We start from the raw sequence: 12,863 nt of genomic DNA, 5'->3' as shown, positions 1-12,863 counted from the left end.
AGAATTTGGGAATGCCTGAGACTGGCCTTTGATTCAACTGGGCCAATTATATTTGCTCAGAAATGTGCTGCAACTGGCTCACTGCAGCAACCAAGCTGATGAGAGAGGTGGAGGTAAATATTCTCAGAGCAAGATGCATTTGAATCCTGATACCTTTTACTTCTAGTTTGCACCAGCTGCTCTAGCCCAGAACTAACTTAGAATGATGGAGTAGCCATGGGGGTAAAAAGACACCTCTGCAAAGAAGGGCTTACTGCTAAGGCCTTCTCCTTAGTAGTCAGATGGTATCACTGGCAGCTGGTCCCTTCACGGGATTTGAAGCTAGGGGCTCTTACTTCTCCAATAGAGAGAATAATTTTACATAGCCACATCTACAAGAGCTCTAGGATCACACACCCTTTTACTTGTATCAAAGTAACATCTGTCCTTTGCCTATGCCTGTTGGCTACTTTCTATCAACCACTATCCATTTTGAAACAACCATGTATAAAACATTTAAGTGATTTTTAAAATTATGTTCATGTGCCAGTGTATGACACCTATAAAAAGTGAAATAAAACGTACCTATATCCATGAATGTGAATGTAAATGGCAATGAAGAAGCACTTCCAAGATTATTGATAGCGGTAACCGTGGCTACATAACTGGATTCAGGTGATTCAGGGGTTAGGTTGATTCCAAGGTCCAAATGATGACAATGATTACATTGCTTCTGCCAAGTTAAATTGTTTGGTCCGTTTAACCTGTAAATAAAAGAATTGTGATTAGCAGGATAGACATTCTATGTGATATTTTCTCCTTATAGTACCAAGGAACAAAATGTTCACATAGTTAAAGTTCTAGACAGTTTTTAAAGGTCACTCTTATTGCAAGGGGATATACTATAGGAATATTTGTAATCTACAGTCATAAATGGGACCATATTCCCCCCCACCAAATGGGACCATATTCCCACCCTCCCTGCCTTTTTATGGTAGGACTGAAATTTGTTTGACATGCGTGTAGATGAGCGACCACACCTACATTGCCTGAATTCCCCAAACCCCACTGACATCTTAGCTCCTTAGGGCAGGCGCAATCATTCTCTAAAGGATCCATGGCCACCTTGACACTTAGGGCACAGAAGTGCTAGTTCCTAGTACAGACTGGAACCCTGGGTCCCACTTCCTTTCCCCATCTCTTGCTCACTTAGTATAACCCAGTTGGATCTTTGGATGGGATTATGGAATCAACTCCAAGGAACAGACTCTCTCAGACGCTCTCTTTTTGGACTCTCAAATCAGGCAAAGGTGCTTTGAAAAGAAACTCCTCCAAGGCTAATGGAAAGCTACCACAAGGAAGAGTCTATATATCATAACCTCATGAGTCTGCAACTGCAAAAGAGGAAAGGGACACAATGCAGCCAGTTTAACCCAACTAGAGCAGGGAAGAACGTCCATAGCATGGGCCTTGGACGCCCTGAAGAGAACTCTGAGTTAGATGTCAAACCTAAGACTTCAGTTCTCACACTAGATGAATGAACCTGTTTCAACTGATGAACACTAGGTTTTGTTTTTTTTAAGTATCTAATTATCCAGAGGTGTTTATTGTTTCTTCTCTTTGTTAAAACTAGAACTCTTAGAGATTTCTAAATGTCATCTAACAGAAGACCCACAGAAAAGCTGTAGAAACAGCCTCTCACTCACTGTAAAGTATATGTAGTATATAGGTGGGTGTCTCGTCCTCTGTCCCAGGTGCAGGCCATAGTCCCACGTTCTCCCTTCTGTATACAAGACAAGTTTTGAGGTTGTTCTGGAACAACTTTAAAAATAAATGGCAAAACTGTATATTTTCAATAGCACACAGGTGATATTTCAATCACATTGTTATTATTTGCCAACAAGATAACACTTCCCCTATGTCTCCCATATCTAGACAAGCTGAGAGCTATTTTAGATTCTATCAAGTTCAAATTTGCCTCTGAGATATGAATTTCTTTTACTAACAATAGTAGTAATAGTGAACATGGATCTAACATTTACTATATACCAAGTCCTATGCTAAGTGCTTTATATGCATTTTTTTCTCAATTACACATCACAACAGCTACATTCAGTACATACTATTATTATCTTCATTTCAACGAAGAGGAAACTAAAACTTAGAGGTTAAGCATCTTGCCCAAGATTACAAAACCACAAAGTGACAGAATCAGGACTCCAGCCAAGGGGTGGCTAACTTGAGTCCAAGCCTTTCACCACCATATTCTATTCTCCCTGACAGGTGAACATTTAATGCTAGGTCCATTACCCCGGTGATGATGAATTTACCTTTTCAGAATGAAGCCTAGTTAAATATCAGCAACCTTTAAAAATTAGGGGCTCTTTTTCTCCATTGACCTGAAATATGCTGCCAAGATATTTTTACCCACTGGCCCCAGTCATAGCCTTCTGGGCTATATCACCTAACTCTAATATCTGCAGCATCACTTGGAGTAGTTTACGAACATTTATAAGTTAATTCTTTATGTACACAGACATTGAGTACCTTCCATGGGCTAGGCACAGTGCTAACTGTGGAAATACAAAGGTGTACAGGCAGAAATAGTTCTTTCTATCGGAAGGTGTGTATTATTAAATGAAAACATTTTATAGTCAAAGACAGAGCCCACAGCTAGGAGTTTCTCAGATATAACAGTCATCTTATTCTACCCTCATACTGGACCCACGTGTAGAAAGATGTTCCCTTTTTGGGTGAGATAAAACAAGTATCCCCTGAAGCCCTAGATAGTGTGTGCACTGAAACAAGCTGTAATTAATGGTATACATGTTTTTTGTCCTTGGCACACACCATAGACTGAGCACTGTGTGACCTTGGCCAAGTTAACTTCTCAGACCTTCAGTGTCTTTACCTATAAAATGGGTATAACAAAGTGCAGCTCATATAGTTTTAATAGAATAATAAACTCTTTTCCTAGAATAGACTCTTTTCCAAATATATATATATATATATATATATATATATATATATATACACATATATATTATATAAACATATATATGTTTATATATATACTTTATACATCTATATACACTACTTATGCCTGAGCTACATAAAATACTATGTTAACTTTTCATTTTATATACAACTTTTTGTTTATCTTGGACTTAGTAATTAATTCTCATGGTTTTCCATTTGTTTAGGTTTTATTATTAGTATATTTTATTATTATTAATATAGTTCCAAACTCTCAAGCCAATTATTTGAATCATTGTTCAACATATTCAGATGCACTGAGAATTCTATCAATTTCATCTGCTTGAAGACCTCTTTCTTGGAGCCTTGTGAACTTTCCAATACAATGGGTCTGCCTCTTCACCTGCTACCCAGCTGTCATTCTGGGATTGGCAATCTTCAGTGTCCCAAAAATGCCTTCTCCTTTTTCCTGTGTTGGGGCTCCTGTTTCTTAGATCCAATGCTTTCATCTTTCTTGATTTAATTATGTTTTGGTGGAGCACATCCTCTAGTAGTTAACTGGGAAAGGATGCAGTGGAGGAAGTTTTCTGAGCTTGGCTAACAATGTCTTTATTCTACCCTCACATTTGACTGATACTTTGGCTGAGTGTAGAATTCTAGGTTGAAAAGCATTTTCATTCTAGAAATTTTGAAGGTCATGCTCTTTTGTCTTTTACATTCTAGGTTGCTGTTGAGAAGCCCAAACCCATTCTGATTCTTGAACCATTGTAATGGTCTATTTATTCTTTTTGGAAGACTGCAGACTCTTCTCTTTGTCCCCAGTATTCTGAATTTTCACAAAGATGTGCTTAGTGAGGGTCTATTTTCTTTAATTGTTTTAGATTCTCAAAAGTTCAAAAGTACCTGGTATCATCAATGTCTGAGTCTTTCTAGGGTAGGAGCTTCTGCATGAAATCAGTTTGCATCTTAATTTCTCACTGCCAGCAGTAGGCTAAGCCAGTTATCACTGGTCCACCCGCTTTCCGGCTTCCAAAATGTTATTGATATGTTTCCCCTCACATTCTTTTTGTTCTTTGGGGTTTGTGCCTCTAGAAAACTTTCCTTATTGCATCTTGACTTTATTTTAGGGGGAATGCAGGTAAATACATGTGTTCAAACCACCATTTTTACCCTAACCATGCATAGGGTCTTCTGATGACCAAATGGTATAGATATAAAGTACGTGACACTTTTACATAATGAGAAAGTTAGTCCTCATCCTCATCTTTACTCCTAAAAGTTTGCAGAGACTCTCATTTTAAAGACCACAGCTTTAACCAACAAATCATGTTCTCAATGTGAGTTCTGTGGACCATAAAATCAAAGTATCTATTTCAGCCCAGGACTTGGTTTTGGCAGTCCCCTGGACTGTCTGTCCCAGGGGAAAACAGACCTAATTCTCCTCAATACAAATGTAGAATAACTTATGCCAAGGAAATAACAGAAATCAAAAGCTCTAAAAACTAAAATAGTTTACAATATAACAAATTGTTGAATATTATTGTTATTGTTCTTAAAAACCCCACTTATTATGGTTAATAAAAAGCCTTAGAAAAATGGCTCTCAGAAATAATCAATAACCAAACATATATTGAAAAGAACCGAGTAAGAATTCATTGTTTCATTTATTGCCTTGATTATCAAAATAGGCAATCCTATGTGGATCAATCCTATGAGATTAAGCTAGAGCACTGATTTTTTAGTTTCTACACCGTCTGGATGAGCTCTGGGCAGCAGAGCAGCATGAGCTCAGGAAGGGGCAGGGAAGAAAAGGCTTAAAGGCTATTTCCCCTTCCCAGTTCCGAAGAACCAGTCAGCTTTATGACAGGCCCTCTCAGGTTATGCAATGGCAGTATGGACCATTGCTGATCACAAAAAAGAAAATGGGCTGCTTACTCCTTCACTAGATAGGATTAGGTTTATTACCCTGGGTGAAACCAGCATTCATTGTTTCTTTTCTTGGAATGACTAGCCATACTCAGAAAAAGGTGTTGCTTCCAGTCTGTCCTTGACCTCAAAGGTGCTAAACTTGCTCAGACAGCTGCCATTTGATGGTGTGGTTAAGGCTTGAGCACATTGCACAAGCAACATGCTGACAGCACCACCCAACTGAGCTGCTCCAGATCCTCTTCACCATCTCCCTAGATCTTCTGATGCTGCAAAATAACTCTGCATACTCCGGATGGAAAAGTGAAACATAAAAAGGAGTTGTAGCACTCTAATGTACCTGAGCAAAGACAGGGAAATGGGACGGAATGGCTAAGGACATCTGCAGATCCGACTTCCAAGAATATTGTTAACCTACTGAAAAGGAAAACACCAGCCGCACTGGATATCTGGAACTGACATCACAGGGCTGGGAATGTCTAACACAAATATGCAATGTCGCTTGGGTAAAATGGTGAATTACCTGGGTGAAATATTCTGGTGTTCTGAGGATGAGGGAGGTGAGGACCACTGGTGTTTTTTAGGTAATTTTTCACCTTGTCTATAACCAATGCTTATACTTGTTTAAGGGAAGCATGCTCAGCTACCCAGCATGCTGCACACATGAAGCAAAGAGTAAAACGACAAAAGTGCAACCCTAGTGCTCATCACCTAAGTGCCTCCTATGTGCCTGGTACTAGATTAAGCACTTCGTATACAAGGTGTCATCTAATCACTGAAAGCATCTTATGAGGTCGGTGTTAGTATCTTCACAATGTAGATGAAGAAATTGAGGCTCAGAGAATTGAAATTGTCTAAGGGTACACTGCTAGTGGCAGGGTTGGAATTCAAAGCTCATGCTCGTTTTATGACACCACAGGTTTTCAGAGCTGAGAGTATGTGACGCGTAAGTGGTGGGAACAGGAGACCCTGAGCTGGAAGAAGAGTATTGGACCTAGTTTATGTCTCCTTACTCCCCAAAGTTTTGCTTGCCCATTGCTCAGTGTTCTGCTCAATGCTTCTGGTGACCCTTAGGAAGATTGCCTGCCACCAGCCATATCATTACAGGTCACAGAGAAGAAGTTTCCATTTTTCCTGAAAAGAGCATCATTGAGCTCTATATCACTGTCTTTATGACTGGGACCTTGTCCTTGCATCTTGGTCAGACTGCTACAGCACTTTCTCCTACTGTCCTCGTGCCTCTCACCTGCCATTCTGGAGCTTCCCTGGAGCCACACAGGCACAGAGTGCCATGAGATCTCTCAGGGCCCGTGCACACTCACTGGCTTGTCTGGCTGGGCCTTTAAGGCTGCAGGCTGCAGACTGCAAGCTGCAGGCAGGTGCTCTGCTGGTTCACCCTGTGCATTGTGACTCATGCTGCAGATGCCAACTCTGATATCTTAGTTCTTACCCCCAGCAGCTGCCTGGAGGAACCAGCAGTGTATCCAGCAGTATGGGGGAGCTGATGCTCTGTGGGTGAACTTTGACCCATGGTAGACAGCTCAGTTACTTAATCACCTTGTATTTGCTCTGCTACTTTCCTGGCTCACTCACTCACTCTTCCTTCCCTGGAACTGTGTAACTCTCTTCCCTCCATGAAGTATTAGCATGTCTGTTTTACGTCACGTAGTTTTCTAGAAAACTCAGGAAAAGTTAATAACTATAATGATAGTTTTTTTTTAACCTCTGCTAAGTATGATAACCAGTGGTCAGGAATGAGTGTGGATGGAAGAACTATTTTTTGTGCATTAACTTAGAGAGGGGAGAAGTACTCAGTCTAGGGTAGTCAGCCTGGGCTGCATAAGTCAAAAGAGACATCTCTTTCTTCTTTTTAGGACGTTATTGCTTTGAACAAATTCTCCTAAGTCAAGAAGGCATGAAGACTCAGCTGCAGAGATTTACTTTCCTGCTACTGGAGTCCAAGGACAACAGGTAAATGGTCTTATGGGACAAAAGGGAAGGTAGGAAGGGAGGAGGAGAGAGAAGGTGAGGGAGAGAGGAGGAGAGGAAGGGAGAGGAAGGAAGAGGGGGAGGGGGAGGGGGGAGGAACAGAGAGAGAGAGAGAGAGAGAGAGAGAGAGAGAGAGAGACTGAGAACAGAGGCTTACCAAATAAGACCTCAATTTAATTGATTTCTAGACTTCTCACATTGAGGTGCTCATGGTGCTATCAAGATAAAAATACATCCATGTGGTAGGAGAAGAAAGAACACTATCCTATATTTGGATTTCTGCTTAACACATGACAAATACCTAAAGATCACCAATTTTTAGGAATTTAGAATGGAATGCTCACCACCAACTGAGATCTCTGCCCCACATATTCGAATCTCCACACCACCACTACAGGTTAGTTTGCAGAGAAACAGTGTTGTACCCAGAGGAAGACCTGAGACTTGAGTACTGAGGGAGTCACCATCCTGTAACTTGATTGTTCTATTACGCTGGTAGAGGATCAATTTGTTAGTACTGGAACGCGGAGAGCAGCCTTGTTTGGGCTTCAAAGAGCATGAAATGTTGACAGCTGATCCAAGTGAAATTTCATAGGAAGGCTTCACAGTCACATCTCCTCTCTTGCACACATCTGCAGTGAGATACAAATGCAATACTCAGTCAGCACATAAGAAACCCATTTCAAAATGGAGGGTTTGTGTAATTCCCCAAAGCAGGGTAAAATTACCCCCATCAAATCATGCAAAGATAAATAACCTCTGTTGTTCTGGCTGTACTGGTGATGCACAATGAGAACAGAAGGCAACCATATTAAAGTCTAACTGTATTTGAATTAAATGATGCATCCTTTTCAAAACAGTAATACTATAACCAGAACTATAAATAGGAAAATGGTGAGAAAATAGGGTTGGGAGAACATTCAAGAACAGTTCCAGGAAAAGCCGGTCTCTTTATATGTAAATTATTCACCAGACTACTAAAAAGTACTTCCCAGAATAAATCACATTTGTTTCCATCCCCATTTATGATTTATAATGCTTACTTCAATACTCATACCAAAAAAAGAAAAGCAATTTTAAAAGCTATTATAAAGTTTAAGGGGCAGATTTAAGGATAATTCCCTGTTTTGCTGTATTAGTGGTATAAAGTATGTATAATCTATAACATTATTTTATAATAGAAAATACCCAGGGGCTCTGGTGTGTTTGTAGTTGGCAACAAGGATGGAAATTATCTCTCTATGCCATATTTTGGTATTCCTTCAAGATGTAAGATCCTGGACTGGATGAAACATTATCCAATACAGCTAATATGAAATTACATAAATGTATTCTTCTTTTTAAAAGAGTTCTCCATATTATCTACTATATGCCAGTTACCCCATTCAACTCTAATTTAAAAGAGAGGCCATTCTTATTCTCCATAAGTTTCTGTATAAATAAATATTACAACTATTCAGAATTAACAGTTTTTGGTGGTACTTAGTGATTGCCAATAAAAGAACCTCAGGATTATAGAGTCACCCTAAATTTTTAGATCTGATTAAAGTCTCCATTGAAAGTCTTTTTTGGGTGATTGTAAGATTGCTTGGATCAACTATCATAAATAGGAATTGATTTTTTTAAAAAAGTTATTTAAATCAAATAAAGAAAGTACTGAAAACTCATTCAAAATAACTTCTCACTTCTATTTTCAGAACCAAAACTAAGTCTCTTATTTTACTTCTGTGTTGGTTTTCTGCTTCTTTGATCTTTGATTCTAATAAGCCAGAAAGTCCAAAACAAGCTCCCAACACAAAAAGCAAAGAAAATGCCAGCCATTTTTTTTTTAGCATAGCTGAATTCACCAATAAGTGAATTAAATACACTATATTAAATACATTATAATGTAAAACATTAATTCATGATGCTGAGTGTGGTTACCTAGCCACTTTCTTAAGAGGAAATGATATGACTGGACTCTTATATTAATCATTAGTATAAATTAAGTAAAATACATATTAGTTACATACATAGAACCAGACTTACCTGCTTACATGACAGAAGGTTGACTACAAAAGAACAACTATCAGAAAAACTATTTACCACAAATGCATATTTCATCTGTAACTGAAAATTAAACCACAAAGCCTTTCACAGATTAGATTACAGAAATAACTTACCTATTTTTCCTTTAACCAACAATGACATGATGATAAAAATAAGTGCCAAATAGCACACTCTCACTGTATGTGCCATGAAATGTCACCTCTGGAATACACCGCTGTTTTTCCTTGTAAAAGAAGACAGATTTATTCATGTTAAATATATTCAGAAAATACCAGAACCAACATCATTCAGAAGAGCTTAAAATACCCCCTCAATTTTCTCTACACTGTTAAGATTTTGTTTTTCTTTTAAATAATGAAATATACCTTTAAAACTAGTAAATTGAAAATCTTAGCCACCTCTAATCCCCTTGTCACTTAAGCTTCTTGGGGACAGCAAATGGTGGGAAAAGAGACATGACCTTTAGGTTTAAATACTTTGAGACTACTGACAAGTTATTCAACTTTCTGAGCCTCAGTCCTACAGTATTTTTTTTTTTTTTCCAAACAGGATGAATCATCATAGTCAAGCATAGTATGTAGCATGAAATCCCAAGACTAGTGAGAATTTCTGATCTAGTCATGTGCTTCTGGGAGTAAAAGGAGATTTAAAAAGTGGGTCATAACACTCCCTGGAACTTAGTAAAAGATTGATCTCTTTGGCAGGAGAGAGGAATTCCAAGGTGGGTGTTTGGGTTTTCTATAGAAGTTCAATTTTACTTGTGTGTTTTCTTGTTTATTACTTACTATTTTACTAAGTATTTTCGTTTTGAACGGTTTGGAAAATGCAAGCTGGTGATTTCTGATTGTTTCCAAATACAAGACTAAGGGATGGCTCTACTAGTCATTAGCAAATCCTCTAAATTCTATTCAAGGTGGGCTAAAAAAATCATCAAGTAGGCTGGGAAGTTCTGTGATGCCAGGCCACTAGGAACCAGCTAATACAAATGTTCACTTCTTATTCCCATACCTAGAAATGTGCCAGAATGTATTGGAAAACCTCAGAAAAATTCACTTGTTCATTCAACAGTCATGGCTACCTCTCGTGTACCAGGCACATTAAGTGCTAGAGACACAACAGTCTTGCCCTAGTGGGTTTCTAAGAAAGGGCCCACTTGCTCCTTTGACTCCTCTACCTCTAGCCTAGTCATGCTCAGGGTAGCCCCAAATAATATTAGCATCTTTTCAACACGCTGTTCTTTCTCCTCCTGATGTCTAGCTCTTAGAGGACCTCAGTTCACTCAAGACATTACTGTTTCTCCGTTTCTACTCCCTCCCGGGGGATCTAGACACCATCTGCCTGTTGATGTATACCTTCCACTCAGACATCTCTCTGAGCTCCAGTCTCACACATCTGTCTCCTCGGCATCTCTTCTCGGACCTCTAACAGACTATCCATCTTTGCCCGTTTCTAAATCATTTCCACATAGTTGACTACCTTTTAAAAATGTAACTCAGATTACATTACCTCTTCATACCACCACTACTTAAAACACTTCAACAGATCCCCATTGCTGTCAGAGTTACATCCAAAGTCCTTACCACACATGCTGTCTCAGCCACTGCATAGCGTCACCGCTCCCGTCTTGCCAGCATCATGTGCTCTACTTTTTTGCCCTGCTCACTCTGCTCCATTCACACTGGCCGTCAGAACCTTTCTTAAACAAGACATGCCCTTTGCTGCCCAGGGGACTCTGCACTTTCCATTTCCTCTGCTAGAATTTTCTTCAGGGTTTTTAGGGGCTGACTTACTCACATCCTCAGATCTCATATCATGTGTCACTTCCTCAGAGAGCCCCTCCCTGACCACTTAGCCAAAGTGGTCTTGCCCAGCTAGCTACTGTTTACTCATTACTGCCTTCATGGTACAATCTGTAACCACTCGATTTATTTACTTGAGTACTGGTTTGTCGTCCATCTTTGTGTTAGAATTTAAGGTATCATGACAGCAGGAACACTGCTCTGTGCCAGCACTTAGCACTGGGAAAGAATACTGAATAAATGGTTATTAAAAGAAGGAAGGGAGAGAGAGCAGGGGGAGGGAAGGAATATGAACTATAAAAAATTCCCTAAACATCCCTGTGGTAGGCAGAATAATGGCCCACCAAAGATGTCTACTCCCTAATCCCTAGAACCTGGGAATATATTACGTTACATGACAAAGGAAGTTCAGAGATGTGATTAAAATTAAGGACCTTGAGATGGAGAGGTTGTCCTGGATTACACAAATGGGCCTGATCTATTCATGTGAGTCCTTAAAAGTTGGATGAAAGAGGCAAAGAGCTGTAGTGTGTGAAGGAGGGGATCTGCGGCTGCTGGCTTGGAAGATGGAGAAAGGGGGCTATGAGCCAAGGAATATGAGGGCCTCTCAAGTCTGGGGAAGAATCTCAGTTTACAGGTAATATGCAATGTATTTCTTGTGGATCTTGGTTAAAACTGTTTGAGAAACACTGATGTAAATAGAAATCTGACCATTTCCCTCTCTCTAAACCATCAAGTCTAAAGTCATGGCTTACAATGGCCTCTGTGAGCTAATTCCTCTCTTTATCACGAGCCACATCTACCACCACTCTCTGCTGACACTCAGCTGTCTACTTACACTGAGCTGCTTAGTTCCCCTGCACATCTCACCCAATTCATGTGTCTATGTCTTTCTGTGTCTTTGTTCATCTACACTGTTCTTAGACTGTGGAGTATAACTCATCCATCCCAATTCAGCTCAGACACCTTTTATTCAGTCGTTCAGTCGAAAAATATGTAGTAAGCAGTTTCTATGTGCCAGGGGCTTGGGACAGAGTGGAGAAGAAGATAGACAGAGTTTGGCTCTCATTGAACCAACATTCTGGAGTGGGGAGACAGAAAACGAAGAAATAAATAACAATCAAATAAATGTAGATAATGATAGAAGCAGAACATAAGAGAGGCTAAAAGGAGAAAGAGACTGGGGAGAAGAGAAACCTGGTCAATGAACTTGTTTCTAGCAGGTGAAGCTTGAGCTGAAATTGGCAAAGGCCAAGTGAAAACTCTGAATTTTCCTGACAGAGAAAATGGTGAGAGCAAAGCCAGAGGCACAGGAACAAGCTTGCTGTGGTGGGGACAGAAATAAGGTCAAGGGGGCTAGGGAAAGTGCCTGTGGGGAGAATAGTATGAAATGAAATTGGAGAAGGCAAGAGCCAGATCTACTAGGGGCATGTTTGCCATGGAAGGGAATGTGGATTTTATTACCCTCAAATCTACAGGAAACCACTGATGTTTAATTAGAGATTTTATTTATTTAGTTAACTGGGGTTATTACGAGATATGAATTACATTGAACACACATATGTAGAAATGAAAAAACAAACAAAAAAAAACAGTCTTAACCACTTGCAAGTGGGTCAGAGTGGAAGCAAACAGATCAGTTAGGAAGCAATTGCAGAGATCCAGGGAAGAAAGGATGATGATGTGAACCACAGTTGTAGTCGTAAAGATGGAAAGAAGGTGTCAGATCTTTGGAAGCCTTACTTATGTCTTCAGACCAGACTGAAGCCTCCTATTAGTATCTTCATAGCGTCCTGCATCCTCCTGTGTTAGCATCTGCCATAAGTAGAACTAATTTACTTAGGTATCTACCTGTCTCCTCCATTAGCTTGCAAGCTCTTCATGGGCAGAGGTCACAATTTGTGACATATAGTAGGTGTGCTGAACTGAATGAAACTTAAATGGTTTTTATGTGTTCATTAATTTAACTTCTTAGTTTAATGTAATTACATGAAAACTAGATTAAATCTTATTCTGCTACATTGTGACTGATGCCATTAATAAGTTTTTATTGCAGTTATCTTAGCTGCTTCATTAAAATTTGAAATATTCTCCATAAAGGAAATTATGAATTGAACTAGAAGATAATTGAATAAACAGATACAC

At 39.4% G+C, this 12,863-nt stretch overlaps 1 protein-coding gene across 6 annotated transcripts in view; it reads right to left on the bottom strand.

The window, feature by feature from the left end:
• Positions 1-12,863, bottom strand: part of IL12RB2 (interleukin 12 receptor subunit beta 2) — a 70,119-nt gene that overhangs the window by 50,280 nt on the left and 6,976 nt on the right. For 3 of the 6 annotated variants that reach the window (XM_088791192.1, XM_074334919.2, XM_074334920.2), the window contains exons 3-6: positions 9,033-9,142; positions 7,215-7,502; positions 1,686-1,800; positions 565-743 (exon numbers count right to left, since the gene is read on the bottom strand). In XM_088791192.1, the coding sequence (XP_088647318.1) occupies positions 565-743; positions 1,686-1,800; positions 7,215-7,502; positions 9,033-9,108 (658 nt within the window). In that variant the 5' untranslated portion in view covers positions 9,109-9,142. Of the gene's footprint in view, positions 1-564; positions 744-1,685; positions 1,801-7,214; positions 7,503-9,032; positions 9,143-10,499; positions 10,663-12,863 lie in introns of those variants that run through there. The other 3 variants (XM_088791193.1, XM_074334921.2, XM_074334922.2) reach the window with 3 other exon arrangements.

This window comes from Rhinolophus sinicus, chromosome 14, assembly GCF_057876585.1.
Source record: "Rhinolophus sinicus isolate RSI-liver-muscle chromosome 14, RSI-T2T, whole genome shotgun sequence".
Lineage (NCBI taxonomy): Eukaryota > Metazoa > Chordata > Mammalia > Chiroptera > Rhinolophidae > Rhinolophus > Rhinolophus sinicus.
This window is presented reverse-complemented; position numbering and strand designations above follow the sequence as displayed.